Below are 26,850 nucleotides of genomic sequence, written 5' to 3'. Positions count from 1 at the left end.
TACTCTACTTGCGTAAACTATGGGTATGGGGCTATGATATCTACTATGTATATTTCCTATTTAGTATAGAGGAAGTTTAACCCTAATCCTACCATTTTTAGTAATGTGAAAAACATATTTTAAAATTGGTAAATAAAAAAATTACTTTGCATAAAGCACCCCTACTTCTACCTGGAATTCTTCACTATCTCATTGCCAACCCTAACCTTACTAACGTCATCTCTGTATAGGGCCTGTACAGCCCTTATTAACCATTCGTCAATCCCCAGTTTCCACATCGCCCACCAGATAAGGGATCAGAGTCCAAAAAAGCCAAGTATAGGGGTTTATCTTTAGCTAGGTACTTCTCCTGCAGTTGTCGGACCATGACTATGGCATCAGTGGTGCTTGTACCTGGCACAAAACCAAACTGCATCTCATCGAAGCAGACTCTCTCCCTAATTAGTTAGGCTATGACCCTCTCCATGACCTTCATCACCTGATCCTGCAGTTTGATACCCCTGTAGTTATTTCTATCTAAAGCATCACCTTTACTCTTGTAGCAGTTGACTATGGTGCTGCTACGCCAGTTGTTGGGTATGACTCCATCATGAACTACCTGGTTTACAATGCGAGTGACTAGGCCATAGCCCACACCACCAGATGTTTTAAGTATCTCAGCAGTGATTCCTGATGGGCTGAGGGCTTTTCCTGGCTTCATACTCTTAATTGCTTTATCTATCTATTAATACACACACACACACACACACACACACACACACACACACACACAACACACACACACACACACACCAAGCTTCAACACAATTTCTGTCAACTAAATTTGACATTTTGATTAACCCAAGGCTATGGTAGAAGATACTTGCCCAAAATGTTGCACAATGGGACTGAACCCAGAACAACATATTTGAGGAGTAAACTTCTTAACTACACAATGATATTTGTACACCACATGTGACTGCTTATGAATCTAAGAGTCCTTCAGTAAATAAGCAAAACAGTGCTAACATTAATAGGTCATCATCATCATCAGCGTTTAACATCCATTTTCTATGCTAGCATGGGTTGGACGGTTCAACTGGGGTCTGGGAAGCCAGGAGGCTGCGCCAGGCCCAGTCTGATCTGGCAGTGTTTCTACAGCTGGATGCCCTTCCTAACGCCAACCACTCCGTGAGTGTAGTGGGTGCTTTTTATGTGCCACCGGCACAGGTGCCAGACGAGGCTGGCAAACAGCCACGATCGGATGGTGCCTTTTACTTGCCACCGGCACGAGGTCCAGACGAGGCTGGCAACCTCTTAAAAATAAAATCTTCCTGAAATTGCATGAGTTTTTGCTCTTATATTTTTAATTGCTTAATTGGGAAGGGGAGGGAAGGGAAGTGAAGCAGTATCCATACTCTTTTCAGTGCTTCTGAAATTGGAAGAGATTGGGGGAAGGACGGTATCCTCAAACCACATCAAAAGGATATGGAAAGAAAAATCTAAATGCTTATGTATAAGCTACCACCCAGAGGCCTAATAAGACATTTCGTACTTTGTCTAGCAAAGTGATGTGGGTGCAGATATGGCTGTGTGGTGAAGAATTTTACTTTGCAGCTTGAGGCTCAATCTCTAACCCAAATCAACTAAATCCTAAACATATTATTGAGCCTGTGGCCAAGCTTTAATGAGCAGAAGCTGCCAAAGGCATTCCAGCCATGACCACCCTACATTATAGAGAATATATAAAAAAACCATTATCTCATGTATTGTTCTGGTTTTATAGTTTTCCTAAATTCAATAGAATGCAATTTGAGAGGGATTTGGGAAGTATTTCTAGCAAGTCATGCAACTGCATAGAGAGTCCTATGATGGCTTGTTCAAGTAATAGTAACAGCTTAGAGGCTTCCTCAGAAGTTTTTCAACTAGCTAGAAATATTAACTACATCTCTGAATCTCTCTCAAAAACAAACACCTCCCTCCACAGAAAACAAAAAAAATGTACATTGGACAAGTTTAGCCACACCTTGAAATAAGTCTAGTTCAGTGGTTCTCAACCAGGGTCCATGTGGCTCGGGGGAGGGGGGGGGCCCATAACAGATTACTCGTTTCAGTCATTTAACTGTGGCCACGCCGGAGCACCACCCCCAGTCGAGCAAATCAACCCCAGGACCCACTCCCTAGAAGCCCTGCACCCACTCCATCAGTCTCCCCCGCCGAACCGCCAAGCCACGGGGACGCAAACACACCACCATCGGCCGCCAAGCGACGCTGAGGGAACAGACACAAACATACACACACACACATATATATATATATATATATATATATACATATATATATATATATAATATATATACACACACACAACGGGCCTCCTTCAGCCTCCGTCCACCAAACCTACCCACAAGGCCCTGGTCAGCCCGAGGCTATAGTAGAAGACACTTGCCCAAGGTTCCACACAGTGGGACTGAACCCGGAACCATGTTTGTAAGCAAGCTACTTATCACACAGCCACTCCTATGCCTAGATAAAATATGGAATGCTTCATGAATTTGTGTGTCATCTTTATGCAGGGGCCATGCTAATCTTCTCTGTATCGTTTTAATTTTAGAATATGTAACACCGTAGCTGTTAAAATTTGTGCAATAAATTGGTTATATTTATGCACAATAAAATGGATATTACAATACACAAAATATGGCAATTTTTTAAACAATTCTTAATATTTAATTATAAAAATACACTAAGATTTTTTTTTATATACAGTGAATGACCATAAAGTAAAATTGGAATCAAAGGGGTCCAAAGGCAAAAAATGATTGAGAACCACTGGTCTAGTTGATCAAAGCTGACAAATGCTAGAGGCTTCACCATCCCTATCTAGTCTTCAAGTACCTTTAACAGAGTTCATTCTGTTACGGGTTCTTAGATCATGTCTCTGGTCTAAGGAACTCAATACCTTGATATGCTGCTTCCGACTGCAATATACCATCAGCCCCTTGCTTCCTCCAAACTTTCCTTGTGTCAATCTCAGAGTACCTACAAAAGTCATGGGCCACTGTCCTCCTCTGAGTAAAGGGGAACCTTGGGCAAGTGTCCTCTACAGCCCCAGGCCAACCAAAGCCCTGTGAGCGGATTTGGCAGATGGAAACTGAAAGAAGTCCGCTATGTATCTATATGTGTGTGTGTGTGTGTGTATGCTTGTGTCCGTCCCCCCAACATCGCCCGACAACCGACAGTGGTGCGCCCACGTCTCCACAATCTAGCGGTTCGGCAAAAGAGACCGACGATGTTTTATATGTAGTTTTGTCCACAGATTTCAAAAATGTAATTAGTTTCCTTCTTTCTATCAGGCACAGTTTTTCTGATGAGACAAGAGAGGTATATAACTCCCATCAGCAGTATCGCTACATGTAAACGTCTTATACAGGTAAATTCTGACTTCTGTTTTCTATTGATTTTGTAATTTTATGTTTTCATAATCTTTTCATAAATTTTACTTTCTGTTTAAGGTGCCAAGTCATCATCATCAAATTCTACTCAGGATGTCAAGGCATTGCAAGAACAGTCCTGATATATTTTGTCATGTCTGTGGTTCATTTACCACCAAAGTTCAGCAACGTGCCATCACAAGTGAAATCAAGATCTGCCAGTTATACTTTGGCTGCTCTCTCGGGGATCAAGATAAGAGTTGGGCCCTGCACATCATTTGCTCAGCTTGTTCAAATGGACTAAGGGATTGGCTAAATAAGAGGAAGAGAGCAATGCTCTTTGCAATACCTATGATATGGAGAGAGCCAAAGGATCATTTCATGGACTGTTATTTCTGCAACGTTGATGTATGTGGGTTTACTATAAAGACCAAGCATAAGATTGTGTACCCCAACTTGGAATCAGCAAGAAGACAAGTACCACACAATGATGATGATCTTCCTATTCCAATACCACCAGAAAATGACCTTCAGATGTCGGACAAAGATGTATTTCCTGAAGAAAATACTATTGCTGTGGAAGACACCAAAGTGGATGCAGATTTCACAATTGAAAATGAGGACATACCACAGAAATTTTCTCGAGAGTTAAATGATTTAGTTAGAGACTTGTCATTGTTGAAGGATAAAGCTAGTATCTCACCTACAAGAAAAGTGTCTGTTTAAGAAAGATGTTTATATTACTCATTTCAGGAAGATAAATAGGGATTTGACTTCATGTTTCTCTGTTGATGGACCACTTTGTTTCAGTAATAACATTGATGAGTTATTTCGCTGTTTGTTCCAGCTGAATGGCGCTTATTCATTGACTCATCTAAGAGAAGCCTCAAGGCAGCATTACACACAACGGCAATAAGAAACCATCCATTCCCATAGGACATTCAGTCCACATGAAGGAGTGTTATGAAAACATGCAAGTACTCTTCAATGCCATAAAGTATACAAACTACAACTGGAAAATATGTGGAGACTTGAAGGTGATTGAAATGTTGATGGGAATGCAATCTGGGTTCACGAAATAATTGTTGCTTTTTATGCCTATGGGACAGTCATGCATCTAACAAGCACTATGTGCAATCAGAGTGACCTTTGCGAAAATCATATGAGCCGAGAGTTTCTAGCATCCAGAGTAAGCCACTTTTAAACCCAGAAAATGTTCTTCTTCCCCCTCTTCACATAAAGCTTGGCCTCATGAAACAATTTGTGAAGACACTTGCCAGGAAAAACTCAAAAGGTTTTGAATATGTGAAGGCCAAATTTCCAAAAATCACTGAAGCAAAACTGAAGGAGGGTGCATTCATAGGTTCGCAGATAAAAAAAAACTCCTGAAAGACAACCACTTCCTCACAGCACTGGATGAGATTGAGCTTAAAGCCTGGGAATCCTTCAAATGGCTCTAGAAGACATTTCACTCCATTTCTAAACTCTAGAGATCTCTTGTTGCCTAGAAAATTTTCACAGACTCCTACGCTGCAATGGGCTGTCGGATGCCACTAAAAGTCCATTTCCTTGATTCACATCTGGACTTTTTTACAGAGAACTTTGGAACAGTGTCTGATGAGCAAGGGGAATACTTTCATCATTATATTGCATCGATGGAACAACGATATCAAGGATTTTGGAATGCAGGAATGTTAACTGACTACTGTTGGATGTTATATAGGGATGAACCTGAGACAAAACACCATTGAAAGTCCAAATCCCAAAGATTTCAAGTTGTTATGCATTTGAGTGTATTCTAACTTATTTGTACACAATAATTTTAATTTTGTACAATAAAAAGCCATGAAATTATCGTATCTTGTATTCAATATACTTTATATAGACATGCTTTATGTATCCTATAAGTTAAAAGAGCAGGTATCATTAACATGAAAATGTGACCTGATAGAGGAAATTGGACTTCAGATTCATAATCAGCATCAAAAATTAACCCAAAAAAGTCAATCAGCAACTCTGATGATTAAAAAAAGTTTCATTTTGTTGGCCAGTTTAAAAGTTACACAGCATAAATATATATTCTGATAAGAGTATATATATATCATAACATGTGTGTGCTCTACCCTTGCTCAAAGCACTATAAATAACAGTAAATTTCTAGATTGTAGTTGTTGCTGCTGCTGTTTAGTCTCAGGTTAACTAAACTGAGCAGATCTTTGATAACAGACAGTCCAATCATGACTATCATACTGTTTTTTTCATTTTATAAAATGAATTTAAGACTAATCGAGATTTGAAGAATATTTTGATGTAACATTGAGCATTCCAGATGACTGCATGGAAATTCTTTCTTTAGTTTATAACCAGATGTAACTATAGTAACATACAAATACTTACGCTACAGGTAAGGAATGTATGAAGCACAGACATTGCAATATTGAGCCTATTGTAAGGCCCACAATAGATTACTGCTCCCATATCTGGAATGGCATTGCTGCTGTACACCACACATGCAGACATTCTGGGCTTCATCCAGATGGACCTGTTGGCATTCAATCACTAGCAGATATGCTGCAGCCTCTACCCAACAAGCATGCCATCTCCTCTCTTTGTCTTTCTTGTAACTACTATAATGGCCTCTGTTCTTCAGAGTTGGCAAGTCTCCTATCTCCTGCACTCAACCACCCTCAGCCTACTCAGCTCTTCACAATGATGTGCACTATTCCTCAAGCCACAGTAGAAAATTTTTTTTGAAAAAACACAGACAGAAAGGGAAGGACATGCAACAAGCACTGTCATACAGTTCTTCAAATTTAAACATTTGCAAGGATTCATTGTGGGTGGAGTTTTATTTTACAAGACAAACTTGCTAAAGTAAAATATATACAATTATGAATACAGAAAATTTCTGAAGTCCAATAAATGGGTTTTTTTGCTATGAATAAGAGAAGTTTTACATATCAGACAGGACCTGTCTCTTGAACAGAGGATTCTGTCCAAAATATCAGGCTTTTGACTATCAGCCTTATCCCTAAGAGAAAAATATTAATTCACTCCACTTGGCCAAGTTTTTGGTATAACTATTTGTCAACACCGACTCAATATTCTTCTAACTCCCACTGCATCCCCCAGCCAAGCACCAATCAAGCTACCAAACTGGTACCAAGCCAATACAATATATTTAAAACATCAGGACAAGGGACCCAGGAGATCAAGAATATTATGTACTTTTCATAGGAAAAGTACTCAAGCAACCAGATTATACAGGTCTCATATAAAAATATTTTTAAAATGTAAAATCCTTGATAGACAAAAATTCAGTTCACACACTGTGAAGTTGGCATTTTAAATGAAGACAATGAATTAATACAAGAAATAGGATTGTAGGGAGAAATTGGAAAGACGATAGAAAACAATGTTAATGAAGCACCATATCCGGCCAAAAATGCTACCATGTTGTTAAAGAGGAGTATAGTAAGTAATTATATAATACCTGTCGAATCAGGAGTAGCGTCACAGTAAAATACAAGAGTACAGAATTACTATAGCATTATTCATGATTAAATTATGGTCAATTTTAGCAATAAATTCAATTATTGGTTGAGGTTAAATATAAATATTTTGTGCCAAGTTGACAATACACAATATTTGTGCATATATGCAGACACACATGCACAGACACACAAGCATCCATATGCCATGTGGGTTTCTGAAATAACATTGTAGTGTATCAAAGACAGACTAAACACAAGGAAAATTGTCAATATCACAAATTAACCTGTTTATCCACCTGTCTGCAATATGGTCTCTATTATCCTAGGTGGGCTCCAGACCATCCAGACTGAAATTTATCCAGTGATGAAATACATAACTAACAACTTTTAGTGAGTGCCATTTTACTGATGCAGCCGACTGGAATTATTAAATTTGAAGAGAGTATCTCGAGTTCCACAATTGTAATTTCTTTCGTCTCTAATCTTGTCTTTCCCCAAATCCCGGGACCATTCCTTCCGCGTGTACTGACCCCCCCCACCCCACCCACTAGCTCATCTATCGGCCTTCACTCTGTCTATTTAATTCCTACACTATATGCCTATCTATCTATCGGCCTTTCCTGTCTCTTAATTCCTAGCCCATGGTTGCCAGTTCGTGGAGGTTTGTTGTCATGTTGTGTCTCCCCTCCCTTTATCACTATGTGTCTCTCTCTCTCTATCAATTGCCACTCTGTCTGTGTCTATATCTAACTCTCTTTCGAGTACCATCCGCCTAGCCAAGACTCCCTACTTCCCCCCCTCCACAGCTTCCTCCACCCTATATAAACTAATGCATGCTGCTTGACCATTCTATTGACTTCGATACCCTGGCTGTAAACACGATTCTCAGAGGATGAAGAATTTCAGAGATTTTAAGCTTTCAACTTCTCACTCCTTTCATTGTATTTTTGTGAGTATTATCACCATAAACCCTTATTATCACCATAAACCCTTATTATTTTCTCGCTATTCTGTCTTTCCATCTTACTGTCGATGTCTTTTCATCTTAAACCCTAGCTCATGCATTTCCTTAATTTGCAACATATTCTTTCACTCATGAAAATTTATCACACAGTCTTTCGTCTCTAATCTTGTCTTTCCCCAAATCCCGGAACCATTCCTCCCACGTGTACTGACCCCACCCCACCCCATCCACTGGCTCATCTATCGGCCTTCATTCTGTCTATCTAATTCCTACATTATATGCCGATAGATATCTATCGGCCTTTTTCTGTCTCTTAATTCCTAGCCCATGGTTGCCAGTTCGCGGCAGTACGCCCACCCTCCCACCCTCTCCACCTGTACTGGAAGTCCCTATCTCGTCTTCCTTTGCTTGTCTCCCATAAACACCTAACGCCAACCCCACCCCTACTATATAAGGTAGTGATCATACAGTGCAAAACATGATAGTGTAGTGCAAGCCGGTTGAATTTAAGATCATTGTTTGCTTATGAATTTTGACAAACGCGAGCTCTTTTTCAGGTACATGACACCACTGTCCCCCATCCCAGGGTCTCTAGGGCCCATACCTCCCACACCCTCGGAGTTGGCACTCTCAACGTCAGCACACTGAAATGTAGGTCTGGTAAGATTGTCGAGATGCTTGAATGGAGATGTGTCGATATGTGCTGCATCCAAGAAGTAAGGTGGAGAGGAGGTTCTGCTAGGTTCCTCACAGGCAAAGAACACAGGAACAAGATTTTCTGGGCAGGGAACACTGATGGGGTTGGGGGCGTGGGTATACTTCTTGCGGAGAAATGGGTAGATAAAGTAATTGAGGTAGTCAGAGTATGCAACAGAATACTTAAGATTAAATTAGTGCTCCATCATGGGTTAGCAACCATTATCTTGGCCTATGCCCCTCAGCCGGAGCTACCCGATGGACAGAAAGACCGATTCTATGACGCCCTCTTGCAGACTACCGCGTTGACGAATGACAGGGACCTTCTCTTTGTGGCTGTCGACTTCAATGGACATGTTGGACAACATGTTGGGGGCTTCCATGATATACATGGAGGCTACAGTTTTGGTTCTCGCAATGAGGAGGGAAACAGGCTGCTGGAGTTCTGTGATGCAAATGATCTTATGGTTTGCAATACAAACTTCAGAAAACCTGCTAGCCACCGAGTCACCTACCGCACTGGCAGACACACTAGTCAGATCGACTACATCCTCACCAGAAAAAGGGAAAGATAGTTGCTTATAAATGCCAAAACCTTCCCAGGCAAAGAATGTACCCCACAACATAGACTAGTAGTTAGTGACTTCAGGATCAGGGCTAAATGGATGCCCAGAAGACAACCAGCAAGGAGAAGAAGGGTCTGGAGACTTAAAGATCCTGCAAATAGACAGACATTTAGAGACATATTACTCGAAACCTTTGACGGAATAGAAGGGGATATAGCTTCACATGGTATAGAAGACAACTGGAGGTTCCTACGGGAGAACCTGCTAAGGGCCACCGACTAGATCTGAGGATGGTGCAAAGTCCCCTCCCGACCGAAAATAACGTGGTGGTGGAACAATGTTGTTGACAGGGCTATTAAGCAAAAGAAACAGGCTTGGAAGAATGGTGGTGGCAGGGAAGTGTATCAGACTGCCAGAAGAAGCTAGGAGGCAGGTTTATTTAGCCAAGGGGAAGCAAATAAGAAAAAATTTGCCAATGTTCTGCGCCGTGAGGACCAAAGACTTCAGGTATTTCATGTTGCAAGACAGTGTGTGAAAGAGAATCGTGATGTGGTAGGAGAGAAATGTGTTCGAATGGATGATGGTTCAGTTGCGCTGAATGAGGATTCAAAGAGAGAGGTTTGGAGACACCACTATGAAAGGTTGCTGAATAAAGAAAATGAATGGGATAAAGAGAGTCTGCCAAATGTCAACCCAACAGAGGGACCAGCTATCCAAGTTGACAGTTCCTTGGTAGATAAGGCAATTAGAAGCATAAAGACAGGGAAGGCCCCAGACCCATCAGGAATTACTGCAGAGATGCTCAAAAATTCTGGTAGTGTCAACTATAGCCTAGTTACCCATATAGTTAACCAGGTGATACACGAAGGAGTCATACCCAATGACTGGTGTAGCAGCATAATAGTCAACTGCTACAAAGGTAAAGGTGACGCTTTAGATACAAATAATTACAGATGTATCAAGCTGTTGGATCAGGTAATGAAGGTTACGGAGAGGGTCATAGCCCAACTGATTAAGAAGAGAGTCAACTTGGATGAGATGCAGTTAGGTTTCGTGACAGGGAAAAGCACTACTGATGCCATATTTCTGGGAAGACAACTGCAGGAGAAATACCTAGCCAAAGATAAGCCCCTGTACCTGGCTTTCGTTGACATGGAGAAAGCCTTTGACAGGGTCCCCCAATTCCTTATCTGGTAGTCAATGAGGAAACTAGGGATAGATAAATGGTTAGTGAGAGCTGTGCAAGCCATGTACAGGGACGCCGCAAGTAAGGTGAGGGTTGGCAACGAGTACACTGAAGAATTCCGGGTAGAGGTAGGGGTCCACCAAGGTTCAGTCCTCAGACCCCTCCTATTTATCATAGTCCTCCAGGCAATAACAAAGGAATTCAAGACAGGATGCCCCTGGGAGCTCCTCTATGCTGATGACCTTGCTCTAATTGCTGAGTCACTAACAGAACTAGAGAAGTTTCAAGTGTGGAAACAAGGATTAGAATCGAAGGGCCTTAGAGTCAACCTAGCTAAAACCAATGTCCTAATATGTAGGAAGGCAGGCAAACCACAAATTCCTTCAGGTAGATGGCCCTGCTCAATCTGTAGTAGAGGCGTAGGTAGAAACTCAATAAGATGTACCCAGTGTAAGCTATGGACACATAAGCGGTGCAGTAATATCAAAGGGAGGCTAACGGGGAAGATAGTTTTTGTATGTGGCAGATGCTAGGGAGCAATAAACACTGAAAATATGCAGAGACCAACTTCCGCCACATTCCAGGGAGAAAAACTAGAAGTAGTTGATAGCTTTCGTTACCTAGGGGACCAAGTCAGTAGCGGAGTGGGGTGCGCTGAAAGTGTAGCTGCTAGAATAAGAATAGCTTGGGCAAAGTTCAGAGAGCTCTTACCTCTTCTGGTGACAAAGAGCCTCTTGTTCAGAGTAAAAGGTAGACTGTATGACGCTTGCGTACGAACAGCCATGCTACATGGCAGTGAAACATGGGTTGTGACTGCTGAGGACATGCGTAAGCTCGCAAAGAATGAAGCCAGTATGATCCGATGGATGTGTAATGTCAGTGTGCATACTCGACAGAGTGTAAGTACCTTGAAAGAAATGTTGGACCTAAGAAGCATCAGCTGTGGTGTGCAAGAGAGACGACTGTGCAGGTATGGTCATGTGGCAAGAATGGATGAGGACAACTGTGTGAAAAAGTGCCACACCCTAGCGGTTGAGGGAACCTGTGCAAGAGGTGGACCCAGGAAGACCTGGGATGAAGTGGTGAAGCACAACCTTCGAACTTTATGCCTCACCAAAGAAATGACTAGTGACTGAGACCTATGGAAGTATGCTGTGCTTGAGAAGACCTGGCAAGCCAAGTGAGACCATAATCTCATGGCCTATGCCAGGGGCGTAACCAGCCCACTTATGCGTACCTTTTCTTTCTTTGGACACTAAAACTCTGCTTGCGAAGACCTGTTGAGGTAAGTGAAATCAATCAAAAGCAAAATCAAACTCGATGACTGGCGTCCATGATAGCAGGGTGCAAAGAGCACCATACGAGCGTGATCATTGACAGAGTGGCTACCGGCTTTCGTGCAAGTGACATTTAAAGGGCACCATTCGAGCGTGATCGTAACCAGCATCGCCTTACTGGCACTTGTGCTCGTGCTAGTAGGGTGCCAAGCGCACCATCCGAGCGTGATCGTTGCCAGAGCAGCCAACCGGCTTCCGTGTCAGTGGCACATAAATGGGCACCATTCGAGCGTGATCATTATCAACGTTGCCTTACTGGCACCTGTGCTGGTGGCATGTGTAAAAGGATTTGAGTGAGGTCGTTGCCAGTACCGCCCGACTGGCCCCAGTGCCGGTGGCACGTAAAAAGCACCCACTACACTCTCGGAGTGGTTGGTGTTAGGAAGGGCATCCAGCTGTAGAAACTCTGCCAAATCAAGATTGGAGCTTGGTGCAGCCATCTGGTTCACCAGCCCTCAGTCAAAATTGTCCAACCCATGCTAGCATGGAAAGTAGACGTTAAATGATGATGAGTCCTCTGTAGAACTATACTTTGTAGACATTATTTCAATTGTGACTCAAAGAAAATGGTCTTACACCCAGCCCCAATGAACATATGTGCGAGACAAAAAAATATCTGCAACTCCTTACAATTTACAACCCTCTCTCATGGTTAACTCATCGTAAACATCACTGAAACTTTATTCCAAAGTTTTCTCGAGGGGGACCAAAATACCCTAATCCCAATCAGTTTCTGAAACATTCTACAAAGTTCATGAGTGGTCCATATTAACATCACTGAGATGGCAGCACTGTTACATATGCACACATCCTAGAAAAATGGCAATTTTTGATACAAATATTCAACCACCACAATACATTCATTGATTCTCTTTTTCTGCCATTACTTCAGTTTCTGCTCCACCAAGCAAGCAAGCCACATAATACTTGCATCAGAGCCCACCCAATGCACCTGCCCCCTCATCTCATTATGTCTCCTGCATCACCTAACACACTCTAACTAAACACATTACTCAATGCTTCTTCTCATCTCACAATGGCAGCCTTCTCAATTTCCCTTCTTGCCCTCTTGAGTCCTCAACCAGCAGAAATCCTAGCTGAACCACAGAAGTTACCAAACTGAGAGTCATCAAAGATCATCATGGGATAAGACTTTCTTCCTCTGACCAAACATACACACAGTTTTAATTTTCCATTGCAGTTTTACAAGTACCATTTTCTAGAATGATTTAGAAAAGAAAATTTGCAGAATTTCTCATTTCTTACCTCAACTTTCTAACAAAAAAAAAAAAACCCTCTCCAATCATAAGGAAGTTGGATTTTTCTCATTATATTATTCAGATGGTGAGCCTATTATTCAGACAGCAAGCTGACAGAATTGTTGGCCTGTCATACAAAATGCTGAGCAGCATTTCTTCTGGGTCTTCATGTTCTGAGTTCAAATCCTGCTAAGGTTAACATTTTCAACCTTTTAGTTGAGCCCTGGGATTAATGTAATTAACTTCTCTTTCCTCCAAAAATTGTTGCCCTTGTACCCAAATTTGACTCTACTTATCTTTCTTTATTCAAGAACCTATCACATATAAAACAAACCATAACTAAAGAACGACCAACAAGCCACAACAGATATTGACTGAAACATTTTTGTTTTTATTTAACCATTGACCAACACTTGTTTCTGCTCTTTAATCTGTTTACTAGTTCCAGTTATTGAACTGAGGCTATACTGGGGCAACTCCTAGGGTGTAGTCAATTACATTTATCACTCTAAGTGTTTATGTTATCAGCCAAGGAAGGCAAAGTGAACCTGGATAAGATTTCCACTCAGTTTGTAAATAAATACTGCAGGGTAGGTTGATGCTGTACCAATTCTACTACCCACCTATTACCCAGGCTTTTAATAAAAAAGTTATACACATTCATGTACACACTCACATTCATTCATTCATTCACATACGTGTGTGTATATAGTTCCTTCCTTGTAGTAATTATTATCAATTTATAAGTACACTGGTGTTACAAAAGCAGGAGTACAGAGTTAATAGAGTACTGTATGATGCCAAAAACATGGAGGTGTTAAAAGAGTAGAGCATTTAATTAGATCTCATCTGCGTTGACAAGGAGTATGACAGTATTACAAGGGAGTACATACATTAATGAAATACTGTGTCCATGACAGTCAAGATAATGTTGCAAAAAGAAAACAAATATATATCCAAGTACAGATTGGCAACAAAGGTACCATAGAAGGCAGTTTAGAGTAATTAATGAAATATCACCCAAAGTATCAAAAAATTCATTATAGAAGAATAACAAAAGAAATAAGAGTGAGGCGAGGTTGAGGTGAGAGTATTTGTTGTTTTGAAGAGGGTTAATAAATATTAGAGTCAGTCGAGCTTTGTGTCAGTCATTAACTGAAATACATAACTTACTCTTTTGGTGAATCTGGACACTCTGAGTTCCTGTTAGAAAAAAAGGCAGCTATAATACAAGAATACCTTCTACAAACCAAAGCATTATTGTTTGAACAAATCAACTAAAAATGTAAAGAAGGAAAAAGCAACTATAATACAAGAATACTTCCTAGAAACTAAACCATTACTTTTTGGACAAATTAAACTAAAAGAAATAACAATAAAATAATGCTGGTAAATAACTGTTTGTACACTTTCAGCATCTCTTTTCTCTCTGGCTGAGAAGGCCCTACAACTTCTATTCATCAGAAAGACACCTGGGCCTGTTCATCTTGACGCAACATAAAACCACCTCCCTCTCTATGACAAACCCATTCAGTTCTTTTTTATCTTTCTTTTTATCTATTACTTGTTTCAATCATTAGACTGCAGCCATGCTGGGGCAATGCCTAGAAAATTTTTTAGTCAAATGTATCAACCCTAGTACTTAGCTTTTTCTAAGCCTGGTACTTATTTTATTGGTCTCTTTTGCTGAATCTCTAAGTTATGGGGACATCAACACACCAACACTGGTTGTCAAGTGGTGGTGAGGAACAAACACAGACAAAGACACACGCACATACAAATGTGTATATGTATATATATATATATATATATATATGTGTGTGTGTGTGTGTGTGTGTGTGTGTGTGTATATATATATATAAACCCCGGTTTATCTGATTAGTTGAATATTAAATGTAATAGTCAATACTTTTTGTAATATGTAATAAACCAGTATAATCATTGGATTTTATTATCCCTTAATGAGGTTTTTAACCTTTAATTGAACTTATATATATATTCTTTCAGTTTCTGTGAACCATATCTATTCACAAGGGTTTGGTCAGCCCAAAGCTATAGTAGAAGACACTTGCTCAAGGTGCCACACAATGGGACTGAACCTGGAACCACGACGTTGGGAAGCAAACATCTAACTACACAACCATGTAGATGAGGAGGCTTTTTCTTTGTCTTGCAAGTTACTTAGTGACACAAAAAGGCATCCACTACAATGTAAAATGGTTGGCACTAAGCAGGGCATCCAATCAAAAAGATAAAAAACCATGCCAAAGTAGAGACTGGAACTCAGTTCGGTTCTTGTCGAACTGTCCAACCCATACCAACATGGAAAAATGGATTCTAAGATAAAGACAATGCCTCAGTTTATTTTAGCAAATCTTTTTCAGTTTTGTATTCCAGCTTTCAAGTTTCAACGAATGACTCAATCCAAAGCAGCTTCAAACTATAAGTTCCCATTAATATAATTAATGCAGAAAGCATGAAATAAAATAAAATTTAAAAAAAGCTGACTAGAAATAATAATGCAAGGAGCATAAAACAATATATTACAGAATAGCGAATATTGTTGTGCTGATTGTGAAGACATAAGTAAAATATTAGAAACTAAAGAAAAAAGGAAGAGTTGCTGGAAAGTTATGAAATCTCTACATGAAACTTTTAAGCAAGAACTCACATAGCTAATTGCTGGAGGGAAGAAAGAATTAAAATTCCACCTGTAATGAGAAGTCATCAACAACAGTTCTAATGAGGGAGAGAGCTCCGACATTTAAATGGATTAGCAATCAAATATAGATATGCAGTGAAGAGTAAATCTCATCTTTGGTAATACATACTGGTTAGTTTGTAAGGTGGATTGCAGCAAAGAGGTGCTTACCTATCAGAGGCACGGGAGTAGATCTTTGGAGACCCTCGAGTTATACTTGATTTTATACGAGGCGGTGGTCGTGGTGGCTAAAAAGCAAAAACCATCATTATTATGATGATGATGAATGTGTGTAGAGTGTTTAAACTTAGAATACATATTAATAACTTGCAAATCCAAGATTAATGTTGTTTTGTTTTATTTCTACAAGTTGACAAAAAAAAAAAATCATCAAAATACAACATGAAATATCTTCAAACATTTTGACAATTGAAAAAAACAATTATTTCTTTAAAAAAAAAGTGAGGGCGGTTGTCATATCAAGAATATATAAAAAAGGGAAATGTGCAGTACTAGAACCTTTGCAGAACACAGGAAAAAAAATGAAGCAAGCCATGACAGTGCTGCAACCTGGCTCCAACCAACAAAAGTGCTAGCAATCCAACAAGAGCGCTTCTATGCAGCCTCTTGAACTGCTGGATATAAGAGTCAAACACCCTGCCACAAGCTTTAAAAAAAATTGACACCCATCAACACATGCACAAAACACATGCTGTCAATTTTAAATTTAAGTAAAATTTCTTCTATAATAAAGGTGTGACATACATGTAAAGTGATGTACCAGACATCTTTGCTTCTGCATTTAAGGACTTGTATGTTGCTACCAAACATTCAATCAGTTTTACCTGTGTTACAGGCAGAGGGGAGCAAAGATGAATGACATTTCTCAACAACAAAGAAAACGACACCAATTCGTCCTCTTTTTTCTTGTTTGGAATTCGACAAAGTTTTCATCCTTCACTCTTTGTTCTTCATTCACAATTTCACTTCCTCACTCACTCCCTATCATCTCTAATCATCCATCACTCAGCTCCATACATTCTTGCAACCTCTACCTATCCACACTTCATTCTATTCCTCTCTCCTATTCACCTCATACCTTGATGGTTCACTCTGAATCCTGACCATCACTACTTTTACCTCTCTAGCTCCACTCTGGACACTCTTCTCTATGTGAGCAGCCATGTAATAGCTCCTCTGCACCAAGAAACCTTTCCTGTTCACCTTCTCCCATACTTTTCATCTAGCACAGAAGTGTCTCCCTCTAGGTCACCAGAATTGCTAAAGCTAATGCCCTGAGCTGGATCCACTGGTGAGGATCCGACTCAAGAGTTTTTAAGAGCATGGAGCTACCTCTGGTCATCACTACCTCAAGTCTGCTCTGGCTTGGGATAAGAGTACTTGTCAAAGGCTCCAGTTATGGGTCAAACAGCAGAAGTCAGTCCTGTAGCTAAGGTATACAGAACTCAGAAGAGAGCATCATACAGGGCCATTGGTATACGGACATACCCTGATGTCACATGAACCAGTTCTCTTTCCTAAGGGTTATCCCTGTGCCTCAAGGGTAAGCATGAGAGAACAGGAGACTAGTAGGATAAAGTGTCAATAAACAAGAACAAGGCAATGGGAAACCAATCTGGTATCGTTTCTAAGAAAAATCATGAATTTTCTGACTTTGGCATGGTGGTCTGTCCATGATCATTGATGCCTGTAAGAATGGTGCATGAAAAGCAACAATGTTCAAAATCCAGCACTGTTAATAGCTGAACCTAGTTCATGCCAATTCTTTACTACTACTACTAATACTACTACTAGAGTGGCAGCAGTGATGATTACTACTACTGTTGTTTACAGAGAAGAATTATACTCCTTATCCATGATAGAACTTGAGCAGCAGAAATCTTAGCTGATAATTAACTAGCATTCTGTTAATTTAATCAGCCAATCTCTCAGCATTACTTCAAGATAAAAAGCATTTAACCTGTGGGGCACTCTGCCTTCTTATACTGTCATTTCTACATATGACATCACACCTTGCTTCAATGTACACATCAGTAAGAGCAATTACTGTTGTTATTATGCACAATAAAGTACAATACTGGAGAAGTGATTATATTACATTTACAACAAAGTATGTGTGTGGGTGTGAGTATGCATGTGTACAGATCAATTGCAAAGTTCTTGTGTTAATAACTTTCTAAACTTGTGTTTTAAAATTGCAACCAGTTTGTTAGACTTTTAAATAGACAACCAACAGTTACAAATTGAATAAAATTTCTTTATGGGTGTTTAACATGCATTTAAGATTTTGAAAAACTGTTAATTCTGATTTAGAAAATAAAAAAAAAAGAGAGAATATTGTACAATAATAAATTGAAACATTTAACAGAAATTGAAATGACGAGTTATGCAGTTGCAGGAGGAAGGGAAAACAGCAACACACACACAAAAAGAAAAAAGAAAAACAGTGAGTGAAAAGGAGGAAAGGTCAGGATTGAAAAAAAGCAAACACCCCAATACCTACAGAAGAAAACAGTGAGTTCCCCCCACCCTTATATTCAGGAAAAAATCAATTTGCACAATATCTTATATTTCTTAATACGAAACATGAAAGATTTCACTAAAGCCATCAGCCTAACTTATTGGTTTTACTTATAGAAAGTGTATTAAACAGCTACACTTATAAATTTAATATATACCAGCTAATGAGGGGGCTTCTACATGGTCAATCAGACAGCTAGAAATTACAGCCAAATATTCCCTACTGATACAAAAGAAGGACACACTACTGGATAATCTGACAGTCTGATGATGTCAATCAGCAGTGAAACTATGAAGTAACTTCTCTCATATAAAGATTAATTCAATAGTCAAATTAAATTTGAGTGTGCTCTCAATTATCCATTTGATAGCTTTTATGTACATTCTCAAACATGTATAGTATATATACGAGATGAAACTATTGAAGATTAGATTTGTTGTTGTTGTAGTATGAGAATGCTGTCATACAATCTCCGAGATGCATTACGAATTGTTTCTTGACCTTACATTTCTTATTTGTTCAATGTCTGTTTTTTTTTTTCAGGCTAACATGGTCTGAATGGGAGAGAATTAAGGCAGTTTTTTTTTTTTTCAGTTGGCAGTTCCTCTTATTCTCAACCCATACCCATTTTTCAGGTATGGAGATTTTTATCCTAGAAAAATTCAAAAGAATTCAAACATCATTGGTTGAAGCTGTTAACCAGCATGGTTTTGTAAACACTCATAGACAAACCCAAACGCATACAAACAGGCTTCTTTTGGTTTGCATCAATCAAATTCCTTCACAAAGAATTGGTTGACACAGGGCTTTAGTAGAAAACACTACCCAAAGTTCCATGCAGTTGAACTGAACCTAAAACCACATGATTGAGAAGCAAACTTCTTAATCACAAAGCTATCCGTAAGTCGGTCATATTTGCATAATTCAATCTTCAGTCATATAAACAACCTATGACCATCTTGAGTGGAATCGAAAAAATAAGAATATCTGTTTTGAAAATAACAAAACAGATGTTCCAGCGTCTACTACTCAAGACAGTTGTATTTTAAGACACCTAAAGAGTGAATTACACAAATATCACACATCATGAAATGATTCCTAGTGTGTCTTGGAGAGTATTATTTCTATCATACCATATATCAAAAGAGGTATTGTGACTAAGTCAAATATGTCAGGGCTAAAACTGCAAACTAAACCAAAATCTGCCACTAGAGTCTAAAGAAGGGGAGATATTAGTCAGAACATTGAAATGTGATGCAAAAGTACCATATTTCGATTTCAGTTTTCAAGATCATGAAAATCCTTTTTTCAAATTTTTAGAAAACAAAATTTCAAAATGATTATCAAAGTAGCCAGAGAGAGATGGTTAATTGAAAGATAATTACGAAGGTTTATGTAATGTAAGCATTTACAAAAAAAAAAAAGGGGAAAGTTTTAACAAAATGACTTAATTTTCAAGACCCTTTCGATATAGTTATTTAATGATCTCATCTTACCCTCAGTGACTTTAATTCAGAAGCAAGAATTGTGGAAGGCTTTATTCCTCCAGATCGGATTTTCAAATTTGTGAGTTTATTACTTCCTGGAATCAGATCCTCCTTGAAAATTAGGATGCAGAAAGGAAAGGAAAGCAGAAATAAAATCAAATATCTCACAATTGGATAGTATTAGAGACGTGGCAATGTATTAAGAGACCACTGATCCATATTAAATTGTCATAGCCACGGGACTATAATGGATGGTTTACTGTCAGTGACCATTCTGCAAAGATGCAGACAAAAGCAGGAATTATGGATTGAATTGACAAGATTAGTGAAGGATTTAAATTTACAATGTTGACTATTTCTGACATTAGAATATGAGAATTATTGTCATTATTAACATCAGCATCATTAATCATTGTTATTTAAAATTTGTTGTTTGGTTTTTGGCTTCATTTGTGCTACAATCTTGGAGAAAAAAGAAACACCTGTAGACTTCCTCCATGATGTCTATTCACTGTAAACCAAAACGCAAAACTTTTTTTCGTTTTTGTATAATTGATTATGAAGAAGATTGTTTGCAAATGTGAGATCAAATATCTCAATCAATCAATCAACTAATATGAACTTAAAGTCAATCAAATGACATGCTTAGGTTATGTCAGAAACAAAACAATGCAAATTTTTCATGTTAATAGGAAAGGGGAAAAATTTTTGAATTCAAATCAGGTGGGTTTTGGAAAAATTCAATGCATGCATTCTTTGTGTACAAATTTTGCATATGCACATATATACAATTTCCATGAGGGTAAATTTTTTAGTAAGAAAATTAAATTTCCAACCAAATTTATTGAAGAAGTTTGGTTAAAAAAAACATGGTAACAGAATACAGTGGAAGCAAAAAAGGTGGAAGTGGAGGTGAGAGTGCAACCACAAATATATTTGAATACCTTGTAGAAGTCTTCAATTTTAGATTTGAGCCCTGTATACGTTTTCTTACTCTGGCTTTTCACCTGTACAGTAAAAACAAACAAAAAAAAAACAAAAAAACAAATACAATTCATTGGAATTGCTTATAACTGAAATAAATATGAATTTCAATAATGTTTGTCATTAATCTTTAAGTTGACATCAACATAAAAAGGTGAAGTGAATTGCTGAATCCATAGTTTGGATCCTGCTGAACCAATATTTGGGAGCTTGTAAATAAATGTATTGTAATACAATTGATCTTTAAGAGCAGAACATGATAGAACAATAGAGAAGAAAAGATCACACACAGATAGAGGATAATATAACAAAGACAACCGTTTATGCTTTTGTCATCTCTTTTCTTATTGCTACTCTTTAATTGACTAATGCTTTGTTTAGAAGCATGCCTGTATTGAGTTGTGATACTAACAACAGGTTATCAGTATCACAATGCCAAAGTCAAATAATAAAACACACACACACACACACACACACATATATATGAATTGATATATCAGTAAAAATTATAGACACACATTGGTAATAAAATAAAACAAAGTGCATGTGGTGGTTTGTTTATTTGAATGATGCCACTTGCACTGTTACTTGCAGTTTCTACATGCTAAGATTTTTCAGATGGTAGAAATATGAGGAAACTGTCAACATTCTTATGAAATTCAAGATGGCATGCCAACATAACTACTGCATTGGATGTTGCAGGTCGTATGACTAAATAATGAATAACGAATAAATGACTTAAGTGGGATAATTCACTAATAACTATGTTAAATCAAGTTGAAAACAAATGTTAAAGAAGTGTAAAGAAAAATAATAAAAATTAGAAGATAATTTAGAAGGAAACTAATTAGAAATTTGAAAGGAAGAATATAACTGAAAATGTGATTGAAGTGAAATAATAGAAAAGATGATAACTTAGAAGAGATAATTGTATTATCACAAATAAATAAAATAAAATATTAAGATTAAATAATTAAAAGAGAGAAAAAAGAAGTATTCTTCCCTGCATCTACCAAGTGTTTGGATTCCTGGAGTTGATATTTTTAATCATTAAGCTATGAATATCAAGTTTAAGTGAAACAATTTAAGCTTACTGTCTTAATATTTATTAAAGATATTTCACAGCTGTTTCTTGACTTGAGTTCTTTAATGGTAACTGTGGCTATTATTCATAATATTAAAAAATTTTATCAGAAACCATTTTTTTTACAAGGTAATTAAATAGGAATTGAATATCTGAAAAGTATCTTCATTCTAAATTGAAAAAAATTGTAAGTGCTTCCATCAGAAAACTCAAAATTTCATAAAAAGACAGCGATAATAAATACAATAACCATCTCCAGAAAGAACTAATGGTAAAAATTGAAGTTAGAAAATTAGAAATATGATACCTCAACCTGATAAGACAAAAAATAAATGCATATCAGATAGGCTGAACTTTGTGTCACAAATATATTTCTTAGACAATTACTAATAATTACATTATCCTCATTTAATGTCTGTTTTCCATGCTGGCATGGGTTGGACTGTTTGAGTGAAAATTGGTCAGCCAGGGTTCCAATCTGGTTTGCTGGCCCTTTCTATGGCTGGATGCCCTTCCTAACACCAACCACTCCAAGTGTGTAGTGGGTGCTTTTTACATACTACCAGCACAGATACCATTGACATGACACTGGCATCTGCCAGACGCTTGAATGGTGCTTTTTACAGGCCACCAGCACAGGTGCCAGTCAACTGACACTGGCATTGGCTACAGTCAAATTGAACAACTTTTCATGATATAAATAGCTCTGTAGACAGATCACTACTCATTTACCTGACATAAGCAAACCACGTTTCACCTGTTGGATATTTTGTGCATAAACTAACTGTTCAAATGATTAACCCCACCACTAAGACTAAGTTTCGGTGATTACATAAAAAAAAAAAAACCCAGAATTATCCTTGAAGTCCAAAATGTTTTGCTCTTGCTTCTGTGGAACAATAAATTAGATGTTATCAAATTGTTTAAATTGATTTCCACAAAATTTGTGCCAAATTCATTCATCTCAAAATGTTCATTATGTATCTTTTTCTTAGAGATATTTAGATAAATAAAAAAATATCTCTTGATATCCCAATAGGACTCTTAGACTCTGCTGAATTCAGTAATATTTTCAGCTTATTCCTCTCATTTAATTCAAAAATTTGTTTTCTAATGTATAAATGGTCTATATAGAAATAAGCTAATTTTACAAAAACATAGCCTACGAACAGCTGATAGATTTAGGACAAACTTGACACAATTTTTTAAGAATATATGCTTCAAAATCAGGATTGAAGCACACATGACGACTAAAACTAAATACTCAGATATAACCCTTCACTGCACAAATTCTTACCTTGTTCATAAACTAAGATACTTAAATTCACAGACATTCTAATCACCTGAGAAATATTAAGAAGTTAATCTAGTTCCCAGGCAATAATTTGTAATGGCACTGATGCAACTAAAATTCTCAATAATCACCAAAGCAGAGAGATGAAATGCTTGGGTTTTTAGTAAAGTTGAGGTCATAAGAGATGTCTGGTTGCTTGAACAGAAAGAAATTGAAAATATTGTTAGTAGTGATTTGAATAGCAAGGGAAACGAGAAATCACAGCAGAAACATCATTCCTAAGGAGATTCAGGTCAAAAATAGATTTTTAGTCCATTCCAAATAAAAAGTCATCAATAATCTAACAAAAATAATAAAAAAGAGGCAGATGAAGGAAACATTTTCAACTAATAATTACCAAATTGGGAATTAAGTTTTAGTAACTGACAAACTAAGTCTAAATCTACATCTAGCTAAATTTTACTAAGAAACAAAACCAAAAAGAGAAAAAGTCTAATACATAGCAGCAATCAAACATAAAATTAATATATATATATATGTATGTATGTATATTTATAAAATAAGTATATTATATATATATATATATATATATATATATATATATATATATATAATATATATATATATATATAAAATGTGTATATAATAAATATATAAATAATATCTATAAAAATATATTGATATATAATATATATATATAAAATGTATATATGAAAAATTATATATATGTATTTGCCGATTTATAATGTTTTGCACTGTACTGTATTATTATTATTGTTGCTATTATATTGCTATGCCAATATATTATGATGTCGATGTATTCTACCTGATTTTTTCCACATAATATGTACTGTGAACAGCGTGATACATATATTGTTTTGCTGGTATTATTGTTATTAATAAAAATAATAATAATAATATTAGTAGCAATGGTGGTAATGGTAATAATAACGATGGTAATATTAATGGCATTTTGTAACTTGATATAATGAACTCTTGACTTTATATATTTGCATTTGAATATAGATATGTGTATGTTTGTATATTGTAATATTCTAATATATTGTTTTGACCAACTGTAACCTTGAATATAGAACATATGTATGTATATTGTTGTATATTATTATGTATATATATATATATAGAAGTATGGGTATATGCACTCATATGTATGTGTATATTATATATTATGGTTATGTACCCACTCTTGTATGGGTGTACCTCGTCTGATATTCATATTTAGTTTAGATTGTACTTTATAATCTCTGAAGAGGCCTTGGGATATTTTTGTAAGTGTCTCATTTATAACCACATATTAACTTATCACACCTGGCTAATATGAGAATAATGAGATACCCATATCTGCATGCCTGAAACAGCTGTAAGATGTAGTTTATATTTATATTTATTTATATTCACTTATACATATTGTACTTATTGTATCATATTACTCATTGATGTGCATTGTTTTGTTCTATACTATTATGTTTGACCTTGATGTTCATATGTAGTGGGTTAATAAATTATGTGATTGGGTATTATCTGGTAGTTGATTATTGATTAAGGTGTATTTCTCCATTTTCTTATTTTGTATACACACACACATATATATGCATATATATACACACACACACACACACACATATATACACACATATATGTATATATACATATACACTATATATACACATTTACATTAAATACTATGAATATAATATATAACAATATTATATAACAAAAATAATTATAAAAACCATAAAAGGCCAACAAATTGTTTCGACATATATTTTTTTCTGATATACATAATCACAGCTCCATTATATATATGGTCACTTCAGCGGCTTTGGATTTAGAAAAAGACGAAGTTCCATGTGAAAGGACGGTTGGATTGTTAAAATGAATTCAATTTCCACCCAAATTGAGACCGCATGGCAGCACTTTGAGAACATTGTCACCCATACATGCTCTAAACACGCTCCTACGAAATCTACTAACACAAACAGAAACCGGCTCCCTAAAAAGAAAAAAACACTCATCAGGCACATCAAAAGACTCAATAAAAAAATCAACCAATTAAAATATTCCCACATACAACAGCCACATTCAACAACAATGAAAAGGCTGGAGTTGGAAAAACTTCATCTGCAGACCGACATGAAAACCTCCATTGAAAATCAAAGAGCTGTGGAGGAACAGTGGGTAATCAAAAACATCAAACAGAACCCAAAAGTGTTCTATTCTTATGCAAATAAGCATCAAACCACTGTCTCACCCATTGGGCCATTGATTGATGATAACGGCATTCCCCAACACGATGCTAAAGAAATGGCAGAAATACTGCAGAAACAATACTGCTGTGTCTTTAGTGTTCCCACTGATATTGATGTAAGAGAAGCAAACGAAGTTGATTCCCAACATAAAATCTCGGACATAACCTTCACTGCCTCAGACATCATAGCAGCAATAAATAAGGTCAAATACTATTCTGATGTAGGCCCTGATAGATTCCCCACTAGTTTCCTGAAGGAATGTAGACACCAATTTGCAGTCCCTCTAACCAAAGTCTAGAGAAATTCGTTAGACTCAGGTTATATACCGAAACAGCTTCTATCCCAGTCTGTCATCCCGGTTTTCAAACAGGGAAACAGATCCCTCGCAGTCAACTATCGCCCAATCTCACTCACCTCTCACATCATTAAAGTTAGTTAGTTAGTTAATTTTTGAAGTGTTTGAAAGAGTGTTAAGATCAAGGATAGCTAACTTCCTGGAGACCCACAAACTCCTAAATGCAAATCAGCATGGCTTTCGCTGTGGCAGGGACTGTCTAACACAGCTCTTACACCACGTTGAAGATATACTCAAAGCCTTGGGAACAGGCTCGAACTCTGATGTCATATATCTTGACTTCAGTAAAGCGTTCGACAGAGTAGACCATAGCATCCTACTCTCAAAATTGGCAAATGTTGGAATCCGTGGAAAAGTTCTACACTGGATTAAGTATTTCCTGGCGAATAGAACACAACATGTTGTAGTCGATGCAGTCCACTCAAGCCCAGCAAAAGTATCATATACAAATAAAAATACAAATATAAATTTTGCATATAACACGCTTAAAACTGTTAGAATAAGAGAAATAAATATATTGATAATAAAATAAAAATATGGCATATCATTCCGACGAATAGTACATAGAATATAATACATATACAAGCCTACAAAAATATAAGATATACAGAAGTCCATATTTTTATTTTATGATCATTATATTTATTTCTCTTACTCTAACAGTTTTAAGCGTGTTATATGCAAAACTTATATTTATATTTCTATATGATACTTATATATTACTGAATTTAAAAATTTTTAAGATATCGGACTGTTTAGATATGAATTAGTATACAAGATTTCTATGGGTTTGGTCTCATTTCTTTGAATTTTGTGATGTGCCTGTGGTTGTTCCTCGCATTGCCTCCCCTTAGATAAAAAGTGTATGTATATATATATATATATATATACACACACATACATATATATATATATATATAAATATACATATACATACATATATATGTACATAAACATACATATACATACATATATATGTATATATATTATACACATATACATACATATATATGTACATAAACATACATATACATACATATATATGTATATATATATATACACATATACATACATACATGTATATAATATATATATATATATATATACACATATACATACATACATGTATATATATATATATATATATATATACACACACACATATACATACATGTATATATATATATATATACACACATATACATACATGTATGTATA

At 36.8% G+C, this 26,850-nt stretch overlaps 1 protein-coding gene and 1 non-coding gene across 9 annotated transcripts in view; both read right to left on the bottom strand.

Annotated features, from left to right (window-relative positions):
* The window catches only part of LOC115223141 (DENN domain-containing protein 1B), a 222,531-nt gene that overhangs the window by 13,105 nt on the left and 182,576 nt on the right, over positions 1-26,850 (bottom strand). For 4 of the 8 annotated variants that reach the window (XM_029793558.2, XM_029793554.2, XM_029793557.2 and 1 more), the window contains 4 exons: positions 20,590-20,652; positions 19,655-19,756; positions 15,788-15,864; positions 14,089-14,118 (listed from right to left, as the gene is read on the bottom strand). In XM_029793558.2, coding sequence (XP_029649418.1) covers positions 14,089-14,118; positions 15,788-15,864; positions 19,655-19,756; positions 20,590-20,652 — 272 coding nt within the window. The remainder of the gene's footprint in view (positions 1-14,088; positions 14,119-15,787; positions 15,865-19,654; positions 19,757-20,589; positions 20,653-26,850) is intronic. The other 4 variants (XM_029793559.2, XM_029793561.2, XM_029793556.2 and 1 more) reach the window with 3 other exon arrangements.
* On the bottom strand, positions 2,511-2,617 carry LOC115223348. The gene has a single exon (XR_003882797.1). It is a non-coding gene; the product is annotated as a U6 spliceosomal RNA (small nuclear RNA).

The sequence above is a fragment of the Octopus sinensis genome, linkage group LG22 (genome assembly GCF_006345805.1).
Source record: "Octopus sinensis linkage group LG22, ASM634580v1, whole genome shotgun sequence".
NCBI lineage: Eukaryota > Metazoa > Mollusca > Cephalopoda > Octopoda > Octopodidae > Octopus > Octopus sinensis.
This window is presented reverse-complemented; position numbering and strand designations above follow the sequence as displayed.